This window comes from Bombina bombina, chromosome 5 (genome assembly GCF_027579735.1).
Source record: "Bombina bombina isolate aBomBom1 chromosome 5, aBomBom1.pri, whole genome shotgun sequence".
In the NCBI taxonomy this organism is placed as follows: domain Eukaryota; kingdom Metazoa; phylum Chordata; class Amphibia; order Anura; family Bombinatoridae; genus Bombina; species Bombina bombina.
The window spans coordinates 539243068-539268931 of record NC_069503.1 but is presented as its reverse complement, the minus strand read 5'-3'; the positions used below and the strand labels follow the sequence as shown (position 1 = coordinate 539268931).

Here is a 25864-nt window from a genome sequence, read left to right as displayed (position 1 = left end):
TAAGATGATTTTTGTGTTGAGAGAGTTTCTTTGGATAGCAAGTGAGACTGCTTCATACACAAATTATTTATGTTTTACATTCATACAACCCTTAAAGGATTACTTTCTGTTATAATTTTTAAGCTAAACAACTAACATATTAAAGTTAATAAACATTAATTAAAACCTACTGACCTATATTTTCTCCAAAACGAAGTTTCATAACGTTCTAAAAGTTATGTTTTATTCGCCGATGATGTCACGTTATCCTGCCCACTATTTTCAGCACTGAGTGTTCAAAATACTTAAACCAATAACTTTGTGTTTAAAGCGCCATTTTGGAACCTAGGTATTGTAAACGGATTGGTACAGAGCAAAGGATACCCACGGAGTGGGTTTGGAAAACAATTAAATTTGCAGACAAGATTTCTGATATACGGTAGAGATATGTTAATGAAATGCTATTGAGAAAAAGCGTATTTGGGGTAGTTAGTTAGTAACAGGCATAGAAAATATTTACTTACAGTTGCCCTTTAACTATCAAAATTGGAGCAGGCAAATGTTACTTTTCAAAGTCATCCTGCAGTATGTGTGGTTGTCCAAAATCACAATCTTTTTTTTTTTATATCTATCCCTCTTTGCTTATTCCCTGTTTTTCTCAGAAAAAAAAACCTGGGGCTGTCCAAACAGTGCCCAGTATGACCAAGAAATGTCCTAAGGCTAAAAAGATCCTCTCTTTGGATTGTTCTGTTTTATCTGGGTCCACCCAGACTCCACCTCGGGACTGATGGTTTTCAACCATGAACTCCACTTCTTTCTCTCTTTGCTCAATCCTGGAATACAGTTTGTAATGTTGGAAGGCATATAATAGTAGTATGATATAGAGATAGCATTCTTACAATTGGAAATTAAGCCTGTTCTTGTATGAGGATTTCTGCTCACTAGTACAATGCCTGGAAGACTCTCAGAGACTAATGCTTTATTAGAACTAATATCCTTACACATATTTCCCCATAATAAACAATGGGGAACAGATTTAGATGAGATGTGTGACCTTGATGCATGTCCGTATGTTTGGTGAAAAACTAGACATTTATCACTTTGAATGGCTTTTAAGAAACAAGTACTTTTCATATTGTTATGATAAATGTTATTCTAACGCCTCCCCCCCACCAATAGATTCACCTGTATGCTGGAACATTGTGTCCTTGAGGTCCCCCTCTTAAAATTGTTACCAAATTTAACAATTGCTGGATTTATGTCTTTACATTTGTTTACCTTTTGACCTTTGGCTAATACTGTTTTACTCACATAATGGCTCAGTTCATTCCTTATAGGATAAGTTAGTAATCCAAATGTATCTGCTGCCAGACAAGCTGTTTCTCAACTCTGGGAACTGTCAAATGTTCCAACTGTGTTATGTGTCATACAGAAAGTCTCAGAATGGCCTCTAATAGTGTGTTTGAAAAATAGACATACAAATAAACCGTGGTTTGATAAATAATTGATGTATAATAATATGAATGTTTTAAATATATTATTATTGTTACTATAATAATAGTAATTGATAGAAGTAAAATAAGAATGAACAGATGTTAAATCCTGATATTTGGTAGAAGTAATGGTTCCCTGTGCGGACATTTGGCCATGTTTCTACAAAATGAATAAGCCTTAAAGTAGATGGTGACCAAATCCAGGATACGACTATGGCTTTCTGCCGAAATGCGTAACCCTACCTGCATATGTATTGCTCTCTTTACTATGCCAGCTTATGTGTATTTTAAACTGAGTTTGGAATGAAATGAAGCTGACTCTTTGTTTCTGCTGACCAAATCCAGGATGCCATTGCTTATAACTATTTATTCCTGATTCCTAAATGTCTGCATTATTATACATTCCTGGGTCCTTAAAAATTGTGTGGCTGTTTCTTTGATATTCAAATCACTGAGTTTACTGAAATGTGATTTTACTAAACCCTTCAATTTAATGTTTTTCTTTTCTATTGAGATTTTGCCTAGGGGAAAAAAATATATAAATTTGAAAATCAGCATTTAGATATGGTTTGTTCCTTCCAATGTTTATCTTATTATAACTATACTGATATCATTGTCATGATAGGAGATCACATTTAAATTTAACAAATATAATATTTAAATGTTGTTTGTAACAGACTTATATTGGTTGGCTGTGTTAAGAAATTGACTTAACCCTTTTGATGTACGTGACGAGCTATAGTCATCATGCACATTGGGGCCTTTGTGCATATGACAAACCCTTTTCGTCATGCTTGGAGAGACCCCATCAAAAGCTGTTTTCTGCGATCCATGCAAACTATAGGCTGGGGATCGTTGGTGGCCTATTGGGATGCACTCCCAGGCTGCATGGAAGGTTCTTCAAACCGATCAATCTCAACTCAAAATAGCAGCTTCAAACCTCCAATACCACTCATTTGAAAGAGAACCGCTTGCTCTTTCAAATAATGATGTTTTAAAAATAAATTAGAAAAAACACATGGGGATTTGCTTGTGAATGGCTCATTATGGGTTATATTACAAGTGGAGCACTAATTTCTCACTAGGCTTACATTTACCCACCAATAAGCAAGCATAACCCAGGTTCTCAACCAAAAATGGGCCGGCTCCTATGCATCACATTCCTGCTTTTTAAATAACGATAACAACAGAACAAAGAAAAATTGATACTAGGAGTAAATTAGAAAGTTTCTTAAAATTGCATGCTCTATCTGAATTATGAAAGAAAACATTTGGGTTTAGTGTCCCTTTAAGCGGGGTTGGAAAAGCTGTAGTTTGATAATGAGAATCAGCAGTTGCAGAAATCAACCTTTTGTAAAATAAAATAACAAACAATACCTTATAGGGCATACCAGCTAGAAGCAGGGCAGCTTAAGGGTGCTAGGTCTTATAGTTAATAACTGTGGTTAAGAATCTAGCTGTAAAAATAGTTTGTCTAAAGAGGACGCTGTAACATATTATATTAATTAAAAATATTTGCATACATATATTTTTCAACTGTCAAGTGAAAACATTGTGTGTTTCTCATTGCAGATTGATGACTGTACGTTTCAGCTGTCACATAATGGTACATACTTGGATTTAGATTCTACATTGGAAGAGCAAAGGGATGATTTAGAAGGATTCCAAGATGACACTGGGTAAGAAAAAACCCCCATTGATTATTGTCAATCTGGTTGTCTACAGTTTTCTGAAAAACAAAAAAAACAACAACAAAAAAACAACTTGAATATATTAGTGAGATCCAGGGTGTTATGCCAGTTTAGTTTTTATTCATCTGAGCATAGTCCAATAACAAACCCAAAGGCTGATCTTTGAACATAACCAACCCAAATCCCAAAATAACTTTGGACACAGTATCTCAGCAAGAGGAACTGCAGAATAGTTCAATAGCTATAGACAGGGACTTTGCAGCAGTAACTGTAGTATAGTTCAGGAGTAGGAGACAGGAGCCCAGCAATAGGAAGTAGAGATTAGCCCACTACTCACTAAGAGTAACTTGTGGTCATAAGTTCACCCACAGAAACTGCAGGATAGCTCATTATCCAAATATAGGTAATTAGCAACAGGAACTACAGGATAACTCAGGAAGTAGAAAAACAGTTGCTTAGGAAGCAGTGGTGTGCAAATCTAGATAATACAGACAGGCAATAGCGGCAAACAGAGCTGTAGTTAGGGAAGTCAAAGGTCAAAGTTCAAAATAAGCAAACAGGCCAAATCAGAAAGTAGAAGAGTAGTCAAAGAACAAGCAAGTGGTCAGGAACACAATGATCACTATGCAGATAGGAACCTGAGCAGAAACAGGCAGGAGGGCAAAATCCAGTTAACTATCAACCTTAGTAAAAACAAAAATCATACGGCAATATGTATATGTATAAAAGAAGGCGCTTGGGACCGAAATCACAATGCAAAACACAAAAAGCTTTTCCAAGTACAATGCAAAAGTGAGATCTCAAACAATGTAAACAGTGCTGGCATGACAGTTTTTTTCTGGTCACATCTTAGTTAAAAAAAATAGTAAAATATTCTGGTATAGGGAAAAAATGAATTATGAATGTATCTCACGTGTAAAGTCAAAATGTCAAGTAATATATATAGTACAGACAAAATCACTTATCTCCAAATGCAAATAGCATCACTTTTATGTGGCCACTATAAGGAGTGTGAGACGTGAAGCTACAGTTTATCTGCCTCTCACGGTGAGTGAAGTATTAGGCTGTAGTTCTCATTGTTCCTGGGTTAGACTAATGGGGGCCGATTTATGTAGCTGCAAATGTAGCTGTTTACGCGCAAGCCTTCAGGCTCGCCGGAAACATAAGTGAAGAACCAGCGAACAATGAATTCCCTTAGTTTAAAAATAATTCTGACGTGGATGGAGACAAACACAGCATTGAGTGTGCACATAGCTTAGTAAATCATTTTATCATGCAACATCACAGTTTATATTCCATGAGGTCCCAGCTTTCTGCACCTCACCAGCACCAGGGATGCACACACAGAGTCTCACTGCAAGCATCAAAAAATTCCCCAAACTCCCAAAAGAAGTGATTGGTGCAGCTGCAAAAATAAAAGTTAATCGGGCAACAGTTTTAACAAGCAGCCTGAAACTAGGATGTTTCCTCTGCTACAGTAGTGGTACTGAGATATAAACTTAGTTAAAGATCTTACTATAAGGTTATTCTCAAGACTGGATGTGCCCTCTCCTCTCACTTGCTGCTTCCGACTCTGTTTTGCACCAACCAGGCTCCTCCTCCTGCACACCGTCATCACGTGGCTCTCACTCGCACAGCAAAAGCTGTGTGGTTAAGAAGGTTAGGGGCTGGGTTGGGAGCGGCGCTGTAGGCACTAAAAAACAAGTAACACACAAAATATTATTAGCGCTAAACTATCTATGTCATAGAGGAAAAAAGACAAGTTAAGGGACCGCAACAATGATGATATTACTAATCATTGCACAACTATAAGGAAACATGTTAATGACAAGTTCAGTCACAATGCCAATTGTAATCGACTTAGAAATACATGTCTCAATGAGAGACAAAACTTGAGTGATAATTATACCGGTCTATGGAGTGAAAAATCTGTACCAATCAGCAAATTGGCGCAAGTACAGCTGGTGATGGAAACTGAGATCGGTATCGCCGGGTGCTGCTCCTCTAACCGAGGTTTTGCTTCCTTCGGATCAGGAAACAATCTGTGCACAATGAGAAACAAGAGTGCAAACTCTGAGTCAAGTGAAATTTTATTACAACAAACAGCAAGCACTTGCTGTTTGTTGTAACAAAATTTCACTTGAGTTGGAGTTTGCGCTCTTGTTTCTCATTAAGAAATAAGTGCAAAGGGCTTAAATCCTATACTTCTATCTATCGCACATGCAGTGCAATAGATAGAAGTAAAAACGGCAAAATTGGACTGGAACCTTTTTGGCTGAATAAATATAATTTTTCCAATAGGGGGCTATTGGAAGAAGTATATTTATTTAGCCAAAAAGGTTTTTTGTTTTGTTTTGTTTTCACGTGCGCCTGTGTTCCTATAGAGGAGCCTCCACTGAGGGTATGATATTCTCATATATTTGTAGTTTAGCTATTCATGTACAAGCACTTTAATTCTACTGCTACAATTCCGTGTTACTGTAAAATACTGAAATGGCAAGTTACATTAGTGCCATCTGATGGGGTGCCCTAGGGGACTTTATACTTCTAGGTGTCTACTGCTCCTGCAGGGATGTTTTTCACTAAAGTTTACCTTGATAACTGTCTGCTATTACCTATCAACCTACTGGCTATTAAAATCATCTAACCTACTGTGCAATTGATCTGCCAATACCATTTGACAACTAATAATCACTGACTTCACCTCTGTTTGACTCTGACCACATACTACCTTTTTTCACTATCCTCAGTCCTTGAGTCCAAACCATACATTGCAGATCCAGCCTCTGATTGTATATAGATAGATACATAGATGGATAGAATACACACATATATATATATATATATATATATATATCCTATATTATAAAAGAGAAGAGTTTGTCTGAAGCCGTCATGCGCAGTTCAGACAAACTCTTGCAGCTGATCGCACGCGCACCCACCCGAGAGAGGAGAGGAGAGGAGAGGAGAGAGATTAAACATAACACGGCCCGTGTGAACGGGCTTTAGGACTAGTATATATATAAGTAGCAAAGACAAATGCACTCTCAGGGCTTCCACAACATTCTTTAATGGAACGTTTTCGGGGTTCACAACCCCTTCATCAGCATCAACTTACAAACAAACATCTCACAATTTATAGTGTGACTATAGCTCTAATTGGCTGTTTTAAGTGTCAAAGTGTATACACATCGTCATAGCAACTGTAGCTATGGTTATAATAAACAACCTTAAATCGTGTCTTAAGGTTGTTTATTATAACCATAGCTACAGTTGCTATGACGATGTGTAAACACTTTGACACTTAAAACAGCCGATTAGAGCTATAGTCACGGCGATTGAAGGCAGACTTTTAAGATACCAGAAGGCACTTAAGCACTTGTACACATTATACACTATTTGTGTAAGAGTTAATATATGACGGCATAATGCATAACACTGCCTGGAAGTTTAACATTGTATTGCCGTGAAACCGGAAGTGAGATAATATCACTTCCGGTAGGTATTAACACAGTGGAACGCAAGATGCGTTCCACACTCGATATTTGGCGCACTTTTGGAGTAACACTGGTTGGTGAGATATTGTTTGAAACACTATAAATTGTGAGATGTTTGTTTGTAAGTTGATGCTGATGAAGGGGTTGTGAACCCCGAAAACGTTCCATTAAAGAATGTTGTGGAAGCCCTGAGAGTGCATTTGTCTTTGCTACTTATACTAGCTAAAATAATTTAGTGAGCGCTAACAGCTTAAAAGGCTAAGTGAACAGATGAGTGGTGTAAATAAAAATCAGTTTAATACAATACATAAAACAATCTAGATAATACAATAGGTAATTATATTCAATTAAAACCTGCATGGATCCATGAGGGACATCTAAAAACAATAAAACAATGTGCGTTCAATACTGTATAAAAGGATAAGGTATCACAACATAACACAAGTGGAGTGTCACAAACAAATGATGATACTGGGTGTACCGGTTGGGACCTAATGCGTGGTCACAAATCCAACATTTGTTTCCAATTGGAAGGTTAACACATAGGTAAACACAATAAAACAACGTGTAAAAAATGTGTGAAATTATGAGGATAAAATGATAAGTGACTTTGTGTCCAAAATCAGTGTCCAAACATATAAGTCCAAAATTAAAAATTAAATTAAATTTTGTCCAGTGTTGTTAATATGCATATAAGTGCAAAAAAAAAAAACGATTCTTAAATGCCAAAAATGTGAAAAAATGTGAAAAAACATAATTGTGTAAACGATGATTCAAGGGAGCAAAAATGGTGATTCAAAAAACAAAATGTGAAAAAATAATAAGAGCAAGGTCCAAAATATCTTCTAAAACCTGTGGAAAAATGAAGAAATAATAGGCAATACCGGCTATATAGTCCAACTAATAATTAGAAATGAGCTCACCAGTATGTCAACCCGCGTTCGGCCTTCCTGGCCTTTATCAAGGACTATACTGTTTGTAATATTCTGGGGAGCTCTTATAGTGTGGTCATTGTAATGACTGGATCTGTTCTGGGGGTCACTTCCTGTCTCAATTCTGATGTGTGAAACATCACATCCAGGGTTTCGTCGATCCCACTTCCGGTTTCAGAAAAGCCATAACATTGATCGCATGTGTCTTCACACTAGCTCTCAAGAAGGACCTTTATTGATAATCAAATTGATAGATCCAAACTAGCCGAAAGATTGGAATAAGCTAGTCCCGCTGATAAATGAACGATCAGATTTTAAACAGCTGGTTGAATAGACAAGCTAGTATAATCTACAGGACTATTAGTTCATCTGCGATCATATAAGTAAAACCCTCAGCTCCCACCAGTTAGCTATAACAAACATCTGACAGTTGCAAATCTTCCTTTAAAAATATAGCTCTGCAGAAACCCACTGTCCATTAATATACTAAGAGATATGTCAACACGGATTTGCAAAACCGATAATGTCCGATTAAATGCCATCTAACCGATACCCCATACTTAAGTTAGTGGAGTGTTAGTTGCTTCAAAAGATCCACCTTTATCTAATAAATTAATTTCCTGAGTGGTGCCATCGGCCCATTAGACACCCTGATGACACACTATTTCACAAATCTTGTGATAAACATTCAAAGACTCGATGTGAACCACCATTAAACATCTCCTTTTATTAATTATTTCCATCTACCCATCTCTGTATTTTACCCCGATCATAAATGGTCAGATTGACATCTAATACTTAATGTTCAGCTCATATCCATATTATCAGTATTTTTATATGTATTATTTTTTATAACTTATCACTTTTAGAACTTATCCCTTTTTTAACTTATAACATTTTTTAACTTATCGTTTTTACATCATATCATATTATTGTTGTTACTAGTTACTCTGATGATTTAGAGTCTAATTGCCCAATAGATATCCCAGAGAGGTGCGTATTTAGTTAACTATCCCTGAGAGTGGAACTAACGGGGGGGCTTGACATCACAGGCACCGGTGTTCACAATACCAACTTCCGGTGTAGTAGCGAAACCGGAAGGTGGATCGACGGAAACCGGATGTGATGTTTCACACATCAGAATTGAGGACAGCAAGTGACCCCCAGACCCCGGGAAGTGGGGCAGAAACCGGGGGTAACGAATAAAAATAAAAATAAAAACATATTCATGTGCACCAAATAAGAATGAAAGGAAATATATACAGACAACATGATATTTTATATGTGACAGATATAGCTTAAACTACCACTGATCATAAGGATTATTAACGAAAATTGTAAATAGAAATCCCCCATGAAACACTGGGCTAAACAGGAAGGGGGGCGGGACCCAATATTTTTGGCGCCAAAACAGATCCACTCATTACAATGACCACACTATAAGAGCTCCCAGAATATTACAAACAGTATAGTCTTGATAAAGGCCAGGAATGCCGAAACGCGTTGACATACTAGTGAGCTCATTTCTAATTATTAGTTGGATTATATAGACGGTATTGCACTATTATTTCTTCATTTTTCCACAGGTTTAGAAGATATTTTGGACCTTGCTCTTATTATTTTTTCACATTTTGTTTTTTGAATCACCATTTTTGCTCCTTGAATCATCGTTTACACAATTTTGTTTTTTCACATTTTTTCACATTTTTGGCATTTAAGAATAGTTTTTTTTGCATTATATGCATATTAACAACACTGGACAAATTTAATTTAATTTTTAATTTTGGACTTCATCATGTTTGGACACTGATTTTGGACATGAAGTCACTTATCATTTTATCCTCATAATTTCACACATTTTTTACACGTTGTTTTATTGTGTTTACCTATGTGTTAACCTTCCAATTGGAAACAAATGTTGGATTTGTGACCACGCATTAGGTCCCAACCGGTACACCAGTATCATCCATTTGTTGTGACACTCCACTTGTGTTATGTTGTGATACTTATCCTTTTTTACATTATTGAACGCACATTGTTTTATTGTTTTTAGATGTCCCTCATGGATCCATGCAGGTTTTAATTGAATATAATTACCTATTGTATTATCTAGATTGTGTTTATGTATTGTATTAAACTGATTTTTATTTACACCACCCATCTGTTCACTTTAGCCTTTTAAGGCTGTTAGCGCTCACTAAATTATTTTAGCTAGTCTCATTCCCAAGTCCACTAGGGGGCTCTTGTCAGTGGAGCTTAAGGCATTTTATTACTAGCGCTCGGTACACTACATATACCTTTGCTACTTATACTACACATATTTGCACCCAGGCTGCTGTCTCTTGGTGGGCTGAACTGGAAATGGTTTGAAGTATATAGTATATATATATATATTATACATACATACATGTATATACAGTTGTATGCAAAAGTTTAGGCACCCCTGACAATTTTCATGATTTTCATTTATAAATAATTGGGTGTTTGGATCAGCAATTTCATTTTGATCTATCAAAAAACTGAAGGAAACAGTAATATTTCGTAGTGATATGAGGTTTATTGGAGTAACAGAAGATGTGCAATATGCATCCATACGAAATTTGGGGCACCCTGTCATTTTGTTGATTTGAATACCAGTAACTACCTAGCACTGATTAATTGGAACACACAATTGGTTTGATGCGCCCATTAATCCTTGAACTTCATAGACAGGTGCATCCAATCATGAGAAAATGTATTAAAGTGGCCAATTGCAATTTGTTGTTCTCGTTTGACTCTCCTCTGAAGAGTGGCAAACATGGGGGCCTCAAAACAACTCTCAAATGACCTGAAAACAAAGATTCTTCAACATTATGGTTTAAGGGAAGGCTACAAAAAGCTATTGCAGAGATTTAAGCTGTCAGTGTCCACTGTGAGGAACATAGGAGGTAATGGAAGACCACAGGCACAGGTTCTTGTTAAGGCAGAAGTGGCAGGCCAAGTAAAATATCGGAGAGGCAAAGGCAAAGGATGGTGAGAACGGTCAAAAACAGCCCACACCCCACCTCCAAAGACCTAAAACATCTCTTGCTGCAGATGGTGTCACTGTGCATCGTTCAACAATTCAAGCGCATTTTGCACAAGGAGAAGCTGATGCGGAAGAAGACTTTTCTGCACACACACCACAAACAGAGTCACTTGAGGTATGCAATGCACTGTGACCAGCCAGCTTCATTTAGAAGAAGGTGATATGGACGATGTATATTTGGTCATAAACAAGGGGCGTTTGCATGGCATCAAAAGAACACAGCGTTCAAAGACAAACACTTGCTACCCACATTAAAATTTGGTGGGTGTTCCATCATGCTGTGGGGCTGTGTGTGGCCAGTGCCGGTACAGGGAATCTTGTTAAAGGTTGAGGGTCGCATGGATTCCACTCAATATCAGCTGATACTTGAGAATAATGTTGAGGAATCAGTCACAAAGTGAAGTTACAATGGGTCTGGAGTATTTCAACAAGACAACGACCCAAAACACTGCTCAAAATCTACTCTGGCATTTATGCAGAGAACAAGTACAATGTTCTGGATTGGCCATCCCAATCCCCAGACCTGAATATCATTGAAAATCTGTGGGTAATCGAAGCGGGCTGTCCATGCTTAGCAACCATCAAACCTAACTTAACTGGAGATGTTTTGCAAGGAGGAATGGTCCAAAATACCTTCATCCAGAATCCAACACTCATTACAGGCTATAGGAAGCATCTAGAGGCTGTTATTTCTGCTAAAGGAGGCTCTACTAAATATTGATGCAATATTTCTGTTGGGGTGCCCAAATTTATGCACCTGTCTAATTTCGTTTAGATGTATATTGCACATTTTCTGTTAATCCAATAAACCTCAATTCACTACTGAAATATTCTGTGTCCTTCATACGACTGTGTGTGTGTGTGGTGTATATATATATATATATATATATATATATATATACACACACACATTCAGTTTATGGCCAAAAATATTGGCACCCCTGCATTCTGTCAGATAATACACCGCTTTTGCCCAGAAAATTGTTTGCAATTACAAGTGTTTAGGCATTCTCATGTTATTTCTTTCGTTTGTTATTGATATGACACAAAAAAGTGGAGGAAAAAAAAAAAGCCAAATCTGACACATTCCACACAAAACCTCAAAAATGGACTGGACAAAATTATTGGCACCCTCAATTTAATATTTGATAGCACACCCCTTGGAAAAAATAGCTGAAATCAATCGCTTCCTATAACCATCAATGAGTTTCTTACACCTCTCTACTGGAATTTTGGACCACTCTTCTTTTGCCAACCTGCTCCAGGTCTCTCAGATTGGAAGGGTTCCTTTTCTCAACAGCTGTTTCAAGATCTCTCCACAGGTTGTCTATGGGATTGAGATCTGGACTTATTGCTGGCCAGTTCAGTACTCTCCACCTTTGGGTCATTGTCCTGCTGTAAGACCCATGACCTCTGACGGAGACCCAACTTTCTGACACTGGGGCACTATATGCAGCACAGAATTATTTGGTAGTCTTCAGATTTCATAATGTCATGCACACAGTCAAGACATCCAGTGCCTGAAGCAGCAAAGCAACCCCAAAACCTCAATGAACCTCCACCATGTTTGACTGTTTTCTTTTCATTAAAAGCCTTATTTCTTTTCAAAAACAGTAGAATGATGGGCTTTACAAAAAAAGCTTTAATTTTGTTTCATCTGTCCACAGCACATTCTCCCAAAAGATTTGGTTTCCTCAGGTAAGTTTTGCCAAACTCTAATCTGGCTTTTTTATGTTTTTATGTCAGCAGTGGGTCCTCCTGGTCTCCTACCATAGTGTCCCTTTTCATTCAGATAGCAACATATAGTGCAAGCTGACACATTTGTACCCTGTGTCTGAAGTCAGCTTGAATTTGGTCCTGGAAGTTCTTTATCCACCATTCGAAACAATCCTTTCGTTGTAGATTAGCTACAGTGCTATGGGCTGTAAACTTCTTGACAATGTTGCAAACAGTGGACACAGGAAAATGTAGGATCTCTGGAGATGGACTTGTAATCTTGAGATTGTCCATGCTTTCCCACAGTTTTTGTTCTCAATTCCTCAGACAATTCTTTGCTGCTCTTCTCTTCTCCATGCTCAGTGTGGCCCACAGAAAGGAGTCAATTTTTCAAAATTTTAAACTGGTTGCCAGTGTGATTTCTATATTGACAGCACCTGTTAATTGATACAGCTTAGTTTATTTACAAATTACGGGGGCATCACAAACTTGAGAGTGCAATTATTTCTTACAATTTTGAGAAGGTGCCCAATAATTTTGTCCAGTCCATTTTTTGGAGTTTTGCGTGGAATTTGTCAGATTTGGCTTTTTTTCTCCACTTTTTTTGTGTCACACCATACAGAAACAAAAGAAATAAACATGAGAATGCCTTAAACATTTATAATTGCAACAATTTTCTGGGCAAAGTAGTGCATATCTGACAGAAATGCAGGGGGTGACAATATTTTGCCCATGACTACTCTGGCAAAAGTGATAAGCAAATGTGTGCATTTATTTCTGTAGAATAAATGTTGATATTTGCCTATCAATAATCAAATGTATAGTTAAATATTACATTTTAATGTTGATCCCAATAGATTTACATTGAAATATATGAAAAATTAATATTAAAATGTTTATATTTAAATGTCACATTCGATATATGAATGTGACATTGATAAAGGCAATGTAACAAGAGATTTGCAAGATGCAAATATTAAATGTTTAGTAAACATTCAGCATTTATTAAGAATATATTTTTAAAGCCAGCATATGTTATTTTTTAACAAATGTGCTTTAAACATTTGTCCCATCCTAGTTGACACAGTTAAAGTCACTTAATTTTAGCAGAGAAATACTGAAACCGCTAAGTAACAGTGACAATGACATTTTACAAGTTAAGTGTCACAGATACAAACACATATCACTTTAGCTCTTAAATACTGAAATGCCAAAGTGACAAGCGTCTGACAGGCAGAAATAAGTGTGACTTTCAGAGGAATTTTTAATTCTGCCCTCATTTTTATATTGGTTCTGTAATTTTTATATTGGTTCTGTAATTTTTATATTTGGTTCTGTAATTTTTATATTTTTTTCTGTAATCTGACCTTATTTTTTAAACACTTTGGGCTAGAGAGTGGTGCACTATTGTTTTCGTGCAAGCGATATTGGGTTATTGTGGCCATTTGCGCGCAAGTTAAATTCTACAAGTTGAAAGTAAATGCAAACGCATGAGTACAATCGCGATTTACAATAGAATGAATATCGCAACTTCAGAACTCTGGTTAACTCTTATGCTAGTCAAAAATATGTAACAAAACACATCAAAAATAATTTAAAAGTAAAGTTACACACATAATAACACTATCAAATATATATATTTTAAAGTTGCAATAAAAGTTATAAGGCTCAAGATATGAAATGTCAGGTGTTAGAAGAAGAAAAAAATGGGTCAAAAGTACTTTTACTTATGGATCCATAGAAACACATGTATAAAATACATTTATGTATATAAATAAATATGCATGTATTTCTATACTATGTATATATGTATTTAAATGTGTAAATACGTATTTACAGACCTATAGACACACATACTTACAGATATACTGTATATATCTATAGAATTACATACATATATCTAATTGCAATCCTGCGCAAATTTTTTATTTTTTTGTTCAGAAATAGGCTTCATTAAAATCTATCTTGTGGAGTCTTTTTTTCTGTGTGAGGCGATGTGACCGCGAGACCACAAGAGTTTTCGCTTGTGACCTGTAATATGTGCGCAATTGGGCGAGCAATGGTAAAACAAAGTTGAGCGCAAGATAAAGCTTATTTGGTTCAGCAGAAGCTTTAATATGTGTTAACTTACCATGTGTAGGGCTGGGGAAGAGATAGTGGGGCCGATTTATCAAGCTCCGTATGGCCCTGTTTCCGCTGCTCCATAACTTGTCCGCCTGCTCTGAGGCCTCGGACTAGAAATCAACCTGATTGAATATGATAGGGTTGATTGACACCCCCCTGCTAGCGTCGCGATTGGCTGTGGAATCTGCAGGGCAGCATTACACAGCAGTTCACAAGTTCAGGATCAGACTGATATGCTTCAGGAAAGTTCTTCTCTGTGAAAGGCACATGTTAAGCAAAAACAACTAGCCATAGAACAAGCTATTATGCTATTGTTCGTTCCCAGGTTGAGCACTTCTCTCTTTTTATTTATGCAAATTATGAACACTTAGGGAAGTCTCCCTAAGTGTGATGCGGGGAATCCAGACGTGGACCCTTGCTCGTGTGCCTAGAGGGATATGGCTGCAGCCTCACTGATGAGTCCACAATAGGCCGAAACGTACGTCTGGGGTTTTGCTGTTTCTCTCATTCAGAGAGGGATTGCCTGGTATTTCAGGGCTGGACTGTACTGTGAAGTTAGGATCAGATTGATATGCTTCAGGAAAGTTCTTCTCTGTGAAAGGTACATGTTGAGCAAAAAGAGGCTGCTTCTTGGTGGTAACTAGCCATAGAACAAGCTATTATGCTATTGTTCATTCCCAGGTTGAGCCGCTTCTCTTTTTTTTATTTATGCAAATTATGACACTTAGGGAAGTCTCCCTAAGTGTGATGTGGGAATCAGGACGCGGACCCGTTGCTCAGTGTGCCTAGAGGGATATGGCTGCACCTCACTGACAAGGCCCATAATAGGCCGAAATGTACGATCTTGAGTTTTGCTGTTTCTCTCGTTCAGAGAGGGATTGCCTGTATTTCGAGGCTGGGACTGTACTGTGAAGTCAGGATCAGACTGATATACTTCAGGAAAGTTCTTCTCTGTGAAAGGCACATGATTAGCAAAAAGAGGCTGCTTCTTGGGTGGTAACTAGCCATAGAACAAGCTAATTATGCTATTGTCCCGTTCCCAGGTTGAGCGCTTCTCTCTTTTTATTTATGATTGTAACAATGTCTAAACCCTAGAATGATGTCAGTCTTAATTGTAACAAATGTCTAAAACCTAGAACAGTCAGTCATGATTGAACCAAAGTCTAAACCCTAGAACGATGTCGGTCAGGATTGTAACAATGTCTAAAACCTAGAATAGTCAGTCATGATTGTAACAATGTCTAAACCCCTAGAACTATGTCAGTCAGGATTGTAACTATGTATAAAACCTAAAACAATGTCAGTCATGATTGTAACAATGCCTAAAACCTAGAACAATGTTAATCATGATTGTAGTTCCTATCGCCTATTATTTTTTGGTTGTTTTTTTTTTTTTTTTTTTTTTTTTTTTTTGAAAATAATTTTTTTATTGAAGTTAAAACATATATCATCACAACAAGAACTCGCCCTAAGGCCAAAGTTACAGCAAAGAGGTTAATACATTGTCTATCCAAAGGTGTTATTGAGAAATCACTGTACCCATACAGCAATAAAAAATACATTTCAAGTCCTGGTTATGAAGATAGACAGTATCTTAGGCGAGATAAAATAGAAACTTCATTTTATATTATAATGTTAGCGTATGAACTCCACATTCTAACAATATTTTACCTAAAACCAAAATATCAGCTTGTGGAGAGTTAACATATATATCAGCCACTCTTGGGCTGAGATATATTGGGGGGAAGGGGATATTCAGCGGGTAAGCACCGCTATACGTATAGGGAAAGGGGGTGGGGGGGGGACGGACATATATAAATGTAAGTAGTATAGGGTACCGGGGTATATCATTCCTTAAGCTTTTATAGATTAACTTGTTCAGCAGTGTAACTTATGGTCTAAAAACTAACCATCTAGACAATTACTGTCACATAGTACAATAGCAGGGTTATCTGGGCCTCAGGCCACCATATAAGGCAGGAGTTGTGTATTTAAAGTATAATAACCAACATGTTAAAGGCGCGAGGGCAAAGAATGTTAATCTATATGCACCCATAAATGCGTAAGAGCTTGTAAGTAAATCATGAAGTAGCCAATAAAGCTAATAGGGCTGCAAATAATTAGGAAATTAAGCTAGGTCCAGTAGTACCCCTTAAATACAAAATATTAAACTTGAGTAATAAAATTATGAGTTTAGTGTATAAGCTAGCTAAATTGTCCAGCACGTTGACAATTGGTATCTAAAACATGCAGATGAACCTATTGCATATATAATCCATATTAGTGCGATCAGAAGGGCAACATTTTTTCAGAGCCCAGATTACATGTTAACTGTATTGTTTGGGGTGATAAGCTAGGGCAAAAGTTATCTATTGAATACTTGGGGTATATAGTATAACAGGTGAGAATACGCTTCAACTGTAAAAATATGGCCTTATTCATATATGTGTGAATAGCATAATAAAACACCATGAATCTCTAATGTGAAAATACAACTAATATAGGCTAAGGAACCTACCTGGTAGTGACATATTTATTATCTATACTAGCTAAGCCTGTAAGTTAACTGACCTAGTCAAATAAACAAGTTGTTTAATACTGAGATAAAGTAGTAACGCTGCAGCAATAAAATTTGCACGTAGCTAGGTAATACAAGCTGCGTTGGTTAGGATTAGATTAGTGGAGATCATAGGAGTCCGTTGCTTTTCACTAGTTACAGTGAAGTGTCCTACTATTACAAAGACTACTAATTGCGTCTTATCTAATAGACGATACAAACATTAAGGACATGTAACACAGAAGATAGAAACAAAACCCCTGGAAAAAGCTTTACATGAGGGCATGGAAACTGTGGAATTGGGTGGTAGGACTAGGGCACAAATATTTATTGAATACTTGGGTATATAGTATGATAGGAAAAATAAGCTTCCACTGTGACATGGGGAGACATATTTTCCGTATATCTAAGCATAGCATACAATTATAGAGCACCTAGCTTTCTCAGACAGCCTTTCAGGCACATCTAAAGGGAGAAAACATTTAGCGTGGAGCATAAAGGGGCAACTAGTCTAGTGTTTGAAATAGGCAACTCTGAACCCTGTCTTAACCAAGGGTACTAGCTCAGTCTGTGGCGTCAGACTGTTAGATTGTGTAAGTGACCAGGACCCTGAGGGAAGCCATAGTCTCATCTGCTGCTGGGGCTAACAACAAAGCAAACAGTTAAAGCAGATTGTTATTAATGCCAACTTAAATCTAACATGTGGGGAAGGAAAAATGTATGAAAAATAATGCTTCTGTAGGATTACACTGACCTAAATAACTCGAGTAACAGTATGCAACGCTAGAAATCACACATATTCAATATAAGTCTCTAATCAAAATAAGATATGGTGTGTCAAACAATGTGCGAAAACTGCAAACATTAATAATACTAGGTGCAAACATATATTCTCTGTGCAGGAACTGGTCTGAGAGTTAAAATTATAGTGTTCCTCAGAAATATAATATACTTTATAACCAATGTTGAATTAGGTACATAATGCAGCCCAAGTTAGCAATGAGGAGCAGAGAAAACATTCAGGAGTTATGGCTTGCATGCCTGTTAAATACTATGTGTAGACACATATTCTCTGCGCAGTAACTAGTCTAAAGGGTGAGATTATAGAGGTTTCTCAAATAATTGACAGTTGTTTATGATCCATGTTGAACTAGACATATAATGAAATTAGTATAACATATTAAAACTTTTATGTGCCAGAAGTAGGATAAACACAGACAGGAGAATTCAATTGTTATGCACTAAGGGCTGCACTTCAGAGACAATAGTCCATAGATTTCAGCAATACAGAATGTCACTTTATTAACGTAGTGGAAAACCCTGGGATAGTACATAGTAGGAATTCATAAATCAGATCCGTAAGGGAAAGTTATCTATCCTGGGTGAACCTACAGAGAGGACAAGGAGACAAGAGAAAAGGAAAACCCTGCAGAACTTCAGAGTCTTTCCACAAATCAGGGTTAATGGAGTAAGTCTATACCGATTCCCAGCCTCTAGCCCTCATGGTGCGGTAAATTGATGCATGAGGATTTTTCATCCATGCGGGTTATCTCTGAGACTGTGCGCCGCAATCTGAGTGATCAGGCCACCTTCCTCCATGATAAACTTAAGGATCCCGCTAAAAAAACCCAGCTCAGCAATGTATAGTTTGGGCTTCTGGTTCACATATAGCATAACCCTTCTCTCACCTATCCTCGTCTGCGTACAAGCATGGCAGAGGGTCTATATTCTTTAGGCGAGAGTTAGTTGTAGAGCGCACCTCAGGCTCTTTCCTTATTGGAACCCGCTATTCCCAGACCTCTGCAAGGCTGCATGGCTAAGAGAGTTGTGTCGGCTGTTTTCTCAGTGAAAGCTCCCGGAGGCTAGCAGTAAATACTGCTCCTTACAGCTGCAGGACACGGCATGGGCCCAGAAAGGACCGTCATTTTTTGGTTGTTTATTAAGCTTATTAAGTAGTCTGCAGCATCTGTACTTACATTACTGTTTACAGACCACTGAATCTTCTTCTGAATATCTCAAAGCTATTTTTAAAGTAGATTTTCTAGTTGTGTGATCAATTTAGGATAAAGTCAAATGTTCATCTGACGGTTTTCATATTTACAATATGAAAATTATGCTCAGTCAGAAAAATAACCCCTGTGTGGTATCCCCAAATGACTCTTTAAACTGTTGGACGATACCAGTAAATGTGTTTGCATCAATAACCTCAAAAAACATAAATATCAACATAGCATGAAAGATGTTCTCTTTGAAAACCTCCAACAAACCAGAAAACATGATGGTAGAATCGCTTTGAAGCCCATACTTACTTATTGGCTAGTGATTTGTCTAATGGATCCTTTTAAGTTTTCCTTTCTTAGAGATCTTATCTAATATATGGGATGCTGCTGGACACTTGAGTGTTAGGGAGGTAACATTTTGTTTATAATCATTAGACAAATTCAACTTTGTAGCTTCTTTAAAGGGACAGTCAACACCAGAATTTTTGTTGTAAAAAGGTAGATAATCCCTTTATTACCCATTCCCCAGTTTTGCAAAACCAACACTGTTATATTAATACACTTTTTACTTCTGTGACTAACTTGTATCTAAGCATCTTCAGACAGCCCCTAATCACACGTGACTTTTAGTTATTATCTATTGACTTGCTTTTAGCCAATTAGTGTAGTGTCTGTCACTAGCCACGGGTGTGATCACAATGCTATCTATAGGGCCTACATGAGCTTGCTCTCCCCTGGCTGTGAAAAGTAATACAATAGAGGCGGCTTCAAGGACTTACAAAATTATCATATGTGCCTTCCTAGGTTTAGCTTTCTACTAGAATACCAAGAGAACAAAGGCAAATTGTTGATACAAGTAAATTGGAAAGTTTAAAAATTACATGCAATATTTGAAAAATGAAAGTTTGTTTTGGACTTGACTGTCCCTTTAAATTCTTAACAAGATTAATAGATTTTGCTCAAGGTGTATATAGGAAGATAAACTCAATCCAGCTGCTGCTTGTTTGATCATGTTCTACAGAATTAGTATTTAGCAATCTCCCAGACTTGCAAGCCAACTTACAAGCCATCTAACTTACAGCACTTTCTTAGATTTGCAAGCCATCTTACAAGCCTCTAACTTACAGCAACTTTCTTAGATTTGCAAGCCATCTTACAACCTCTATCTGACCCTTTGCTCAGTGTGTCTAGAGGGATATGGCTGCACCTCACTGACGAGGTCCACGATAGGCCGAAACGTACGTCTGGGGGTTTTGCTGTTTCATCTCGTTCAGAGAGGGATTGCATGGTCATTTCGTCGGCTGGACGGTAATTGTTGAAGTCAGGATCAGACTGATATGTTCCCGGAAAGTTCTTCTCTGTGAAAGGGCACATGGATTAGCAAAAAGAGGCTGCTTCTTGGGTGGTAACTAGCCATAGAACAAGCTATTATGCTATTGTTCGTTCCCAGGGTGAGCGCTTCTCTCTTTTTATTTATGCAAACTTATGACACGTAGGGAAGTCGCCCTAAGTGTGATGCGGTAATACAGACGCGGACATCATTGCTCAGTGTGCCTAGTAGGGATATGGCTGCACCTCACTGACAAGGCCCTCATTAGGCCGAAATGTACATCTGGAGTTTTGCTGTTTCTCTCGTTCAGAGAGGGATTGCCTGGTATTTCGGGTTATTTCAAGTTATTTCCCTTCTCCTTTACCTTCTTTGTCTATTCCCTCTCATTTAGATTGTAAGCTTGAGAGCCCCTCTACCTGTAGGCCATTTTGTATGTAAGCGAACTACTGGGATTGCCTGGTATTTTGGGGCTGGACTGTACTGTGAAGTCAGGATCAGACTGATATGCTTCAGGAAAGTTCTTCTCTGTGAAAGGCACGTGATTAGCAAAAAGAGGCTGCTTCTTGGGTGGTAACTAGCCATAGAACAAGCTATTATGCTATTGTTCGTTCCCAGGTTGAGTGCTTCTCTCTTTTTATTTATGATTGTAACAATGTCTAAACCCTAGAATGATGTCAGTCTTAATTGTAACAATGTCTAAAACCTAGAACAGTCAGTCATGATTGTACCAAAGTCTAAACCCTAGAGCAATGTCAGTCATGATTGTAACTATGTCTAAAACCTAGAATAGTCAGTCATGATTGTAACTATGTCTAAAACCTAGAGCAGTCAGTCATGATTGTAACTATGTCTAAAACCTAGAGCAGTCAGTCATGATTGTAACTATGTCTAAAACCTAGAAAAGTCAGTCATGATTGTAACTATGTCTAAAACCTAGAGCAGTAAGTCATTATTGGAACTATGTCTAAAACCTAGAACGAAGTCAGTCAGGATTGTAACTATGTATAAAACCTAGAACAATGTCAGTCATGATTGTAACAATGCCTAAAACCTAGAACAATGTCAATCATGATTGTAGTTCCTATCGCCTATTATTTTTTGGTTGTTTATTAAGCTTATTAAGTAGTCTGCAGCATCTGTACTTACATTACTGTTTACAGACCACTGAATTCTTCTTCTGAATATCTCAAAGCTATTTTTAAAATAGATTTTCTAGTTGTGTGATCAATTTAGGATAAAGTCAAATGTTCATCTGACGGTTTTCATATTTACAATATGAAAATTATGCTCAGTCAGAAAAATAACCCCTGTGTGGTATCCCCAAATGACTCTTTAACTGTTGGAAGATACCCAGTAAATGTGTTTGGCATCAATAACTCTCAAAAAACATAAATATCAACATAGCATGAAAGATGTTCTCTTTGAAAACCTCCAACAACCAGAAAACATGATGGTAGAATCCCTTTGAAGCCCATACTTACTTATTGGCTAGTGATTTGTCTAATGGATCCTTTTAAGTTTTCCTTTCTTAGAGATCTTATCTAATATATGGGATGCTGCTGGACACTTGAGTGTTAGGAGGTAACATTTTGTTTAATCATTAGACAAATTCAACTTTGTAGCTTCTTTAACCCCTTAATGACAACTGACGTACCAGGTACGTCATGCATTAACAACCAGTTAATGACAATAGACGTACCTGGTACGTCAGTTGTCTAAGAGAGTGCTGGAAGCGATCGCAATCGCTTCCAGCAGCTCTCAGGGTATTGCAGTGATGCCTCCATATGGAGGCATCCTGCAATACCTTTTTAGAAGACTCAGATGCAGAGAGAGCCACTCTGTGGCCCTCTCTGCACCGGTAGCGATGGTGCCGGTTCGTTGGTGGGTGGGAGCATAACAGGGAGGCGGGTGGGCGGCCCATCGCTACCCGGCATCCGGTTCCTGTAAGTGCAATGTGCACGCCGGGTGCCGGGAGCGTGCGCGCGTGCGCGTGCGCGGGGGCGCGCGTGCGATTAGCTGGCCACACTGACACCAATGAGGAGGGAAGAGGGGGGGAAAAAAGATGTTAAAAATATAAATATATAAGGATCTGGGAGGGGGAGGGGGTTGGGGTATTGTGGGGGGCTGCTACACTACAGAAAATATTAATAATTGCAAAAAGAGAAAAAGATACTTTTGTTTTTGGGGGCAAATTGGGTACTGGCAGACAGCTGCCAGTACCCAAGATGGCGGCAAATAGGTAGGGGAGAGTGTTAGAGAGCTGGGGGGGGATCATGGAGGTTGGGGCTAAGGCAGGGGTCCATCACAGCTAAAACATTTTATTTTTTTTTATTAAAAAAAAAGAAAAACTCCTTTTATTTAGTACTGGCAGACTTTCTGCCAGTACTTAAGATGGCGGGGACAATTGTGGGGTGGGGGAGGGAAGAGAGCTGTTTGGGAGGGATCAGGGGGTGGGATGTGTCAGGTGGGAGGCTGATCTCTACCCTAAAGCTAAAATTAACCCTGCAAGCTCCCTACAACCTACCTAATTAACCCCTTCACTGCTGGGCATAATTTACGTGTGGTGCGCAGCAGCATTTAGCGGCCTTCTAATTACCAAAAAGCAATGCCAAAGCCATATATGTCTGCTATTTCTGAACAAAGGGGATCCCAAAGAAGCTTTTACAACAATTTGTGCCATAATAGCACAAGCTGTTTGTAAATACTTTCAGTGAGAAACCTAAAATTGTGAAAAATGAATTTTTTTTTTAATTGTTTGCTCGCATTTGGCGGTGAAATAGTGGCATAAAATATATCAAAATGGGCCTAGATCAATACTTGGGGTTGCCTACTACACTACCCTAAAGCTAAAATTAACCATGCAAGCTCCCTACAACCTACCTAATTAACCCCTTCACTGCTGGGCATAATTTACGTGTGGTGCGCAGCAGCATTTAGCGGCCTTCTAATTACCAAAAAGCAACCCAAAGCCATATAAGTCTGCTATTTCTGAACAAAGGGGATCCCAAAGAAGCATTTGCAACCACTTGTGCCTTAATTGCAGAAGCTGTTTGTAAATAATTTCAGTGGGAAACCTAAAGTTTGTGACAAAATTTGTGAAAAAGTGAACTTTTTTTTTTATTTGATGGCATTTGGCGGTGAAATGGTGGCATGAAATATACCAAAATGGGCCTAGATCAATACTTTGGGTTGTTTTCTAAAAAAAAATATATACATGTCAAGGGATATTCAGGTTTTCCTGACAGATATCAGGGTTCCAATGTAACTAGCGCTAATTTTGAAAAAAAGGGGTTTGGAAATAGCAAAGTGCTACTTGTATTTATTGCCCTATAACTTGCAAAAAAAGTAAAGAACATGTAAACATTGGGTATTTCTAAACTCAGGACAAAATTTAGAAACTATTTAGCATAGGTGTTTTTTGGTGATTGTAGATGTGTAACAGATTTTGGGGGTCAAAGTTAGAAAAAGTGTGTTTTTTTCAATTTTTTCCTCATATTTTATATTTTTTTTATAGGAAATTATAAGATATGATGAAAATAATGGTATCTTTAGAAAGTCCATTTAATGGCGAGAAAAACGGTATATAATATGTGTGGGTACAGTAAATGTGTAAGAGGAAAATTACAGCTAAACACAAACATAGCAGAAATGTAAAAATAGCCTTTGTCATTAAGGGTAAGAAAATTGAAAAATGGTCTGGTCATTAAGGGGTTAATTCTTAACAAGATTAATAGATTTTGCTCAAGGTGTATATAGGAAGATAAACTCAATCCAGCTGCTGCTTGTTTGATCATGTTCTACAGAATTAGTATTTAGCAATCTCCCAGACTTGCAAGCCATCTTACAAGCCTCTATTTACAGAACTTTCTTAGATTTGCAAGCCATCGTACAAGCCTTTAACTTACAGCACTTTCTCAGATTTGCAAACTAGCTTACAAGCCTCCAATTTACAGTAATCTCCCAGACTTGCAAACCAGCTCGACAAGCCTCTTAAATACAGTAGTCTCCCAGACTTGCAAACCAGCTTACAAGCCGTCTAAACTACAGTAGTCGCCCAGACTTGCAAACCAGCTCACAAGCCTCTTAACTACAGTAGTCTCCCAGACTTGGCAAACCAGCTCACAAGCCTCTAAGCTACAGTAGCCTCCCAGACTTCAAACCAGCTCATAAGCCTCTAATTTTCAGCAGTCTCACATGATTGTGCCAAGCACTAGCCCTCCATCCTTGCCTACCACCTCCCATCTGGTGTTTTTCTTAAAGGGACATAATACTCATATGCTAAATCACTTGAAACTAATGCAGTATAACTGTAAAAAGCTGAGAGGAAAATATCACCTGAGCATCTCTATGTAAAAAAGGAAGATATTTTACCTCACAATTTCCTCAGCTAAGCAGAGTAAGTGTTGTTTAAAAAGTTATACTCAGTTACTGCCCAGCTGCAGGTGCAAAAGAAATGTACAGCAGCCAATCAGCATCAGCAGTGCTGAGGTCATGAACTCTTTTACTGTGATCTCATGAGATTTGACTTAACTCTCATGAGATTTCATTGTAAACTTCCTTACACTAAATAGGGAAATAGTGCACAAGGCTCAATCCTTCAGCTGTCCCGGGACAGACATACTGATTTGTTGCTTAGAAGTCCTTTACAATGGGATGTGGCTACTGAGAAACTTTTGAGGTAAAATATTTTCATTTTTTGCTCAGGTGATATTTTCTAGTCAGCTTTTTACAGCTATACTGCATCACTTTCAAGTGTTTAAATATTTGGGTATTATGTCCCTTTAATATATAACACATTTTAACAGTAATCAGGTGCATCTGTCACTAATGATCCAGGATTGATAAACTACTTTACATTCACAGCCTCTATACTGACACTCTACCACATTCTGCTATACTTTTCCAAATCTCATTTGTTCACTCACCACACAATTTCTTTCTTTAGTGTCCCCTATGTCATCACTCACTCTCAGTTCACGCTCACTAATATGAGTTATTTCCCTTCTCCTTTACCTTCTTTGTCTATTCCCATCTCCTTTAGATTGTAAGCTTGAGAGCCCCTCTACCTGTAGGCCATTTTGTATGTAAGCAAACTACTACTGATTGTGCTCAAGGTCAGGGCATAACTGAATAACTTAGGTAACTCAATTATTGCAGTTTATTGTGCACATTTACAAATGAAATGCACATTTATTGTACTTGTTAGTTTATGTAATGCATCTCTCTAATGTTTTCAACTTTGTATAGTGCTGCGTAATCTGTTGGCGCTTTATTATTATTATTATTATTATTTTTATTATTAAAGGGACAGTCAACACCCGATGCAACTTAACTCCATACCTTAGATCACGAAGAGAAGACGCAGCTGCACCACATCGCATATTGATTAGCTCTAACGGTATTGGAGTAATCACCCAAAATACATATGTTTATTCCATGTAGATATGGCTGCCAAACTCCTCCCCCTCCTCCTTCAAA

General features: G+C 37.7%; 1 protein-coding gene across 4 annotated transcripts in view; it reads left to right on the top strand.

The window, feature by feature from the left end:
- Positions 1-25864, top strand: part of FHOD3 (formin homology 2 domain containing 3) — a 463343-nt gene that overhangs the window by 89169 nt on the left and 348310 nt on the right. For all 4 annotated transcript variants that reach the window (XM_053714485.1, XM_053714483.1, XM_053714484.1 and 1 more), the window contains exon 2: positions 3045-3151. In XM_053714485.1, the coding sequence (XP_053570460.1) occupies positions 3045-3151 (107 nt within the window). The remainder of the gene's footprint in view (positions 1-3044; positions 3152-25864) is intronic.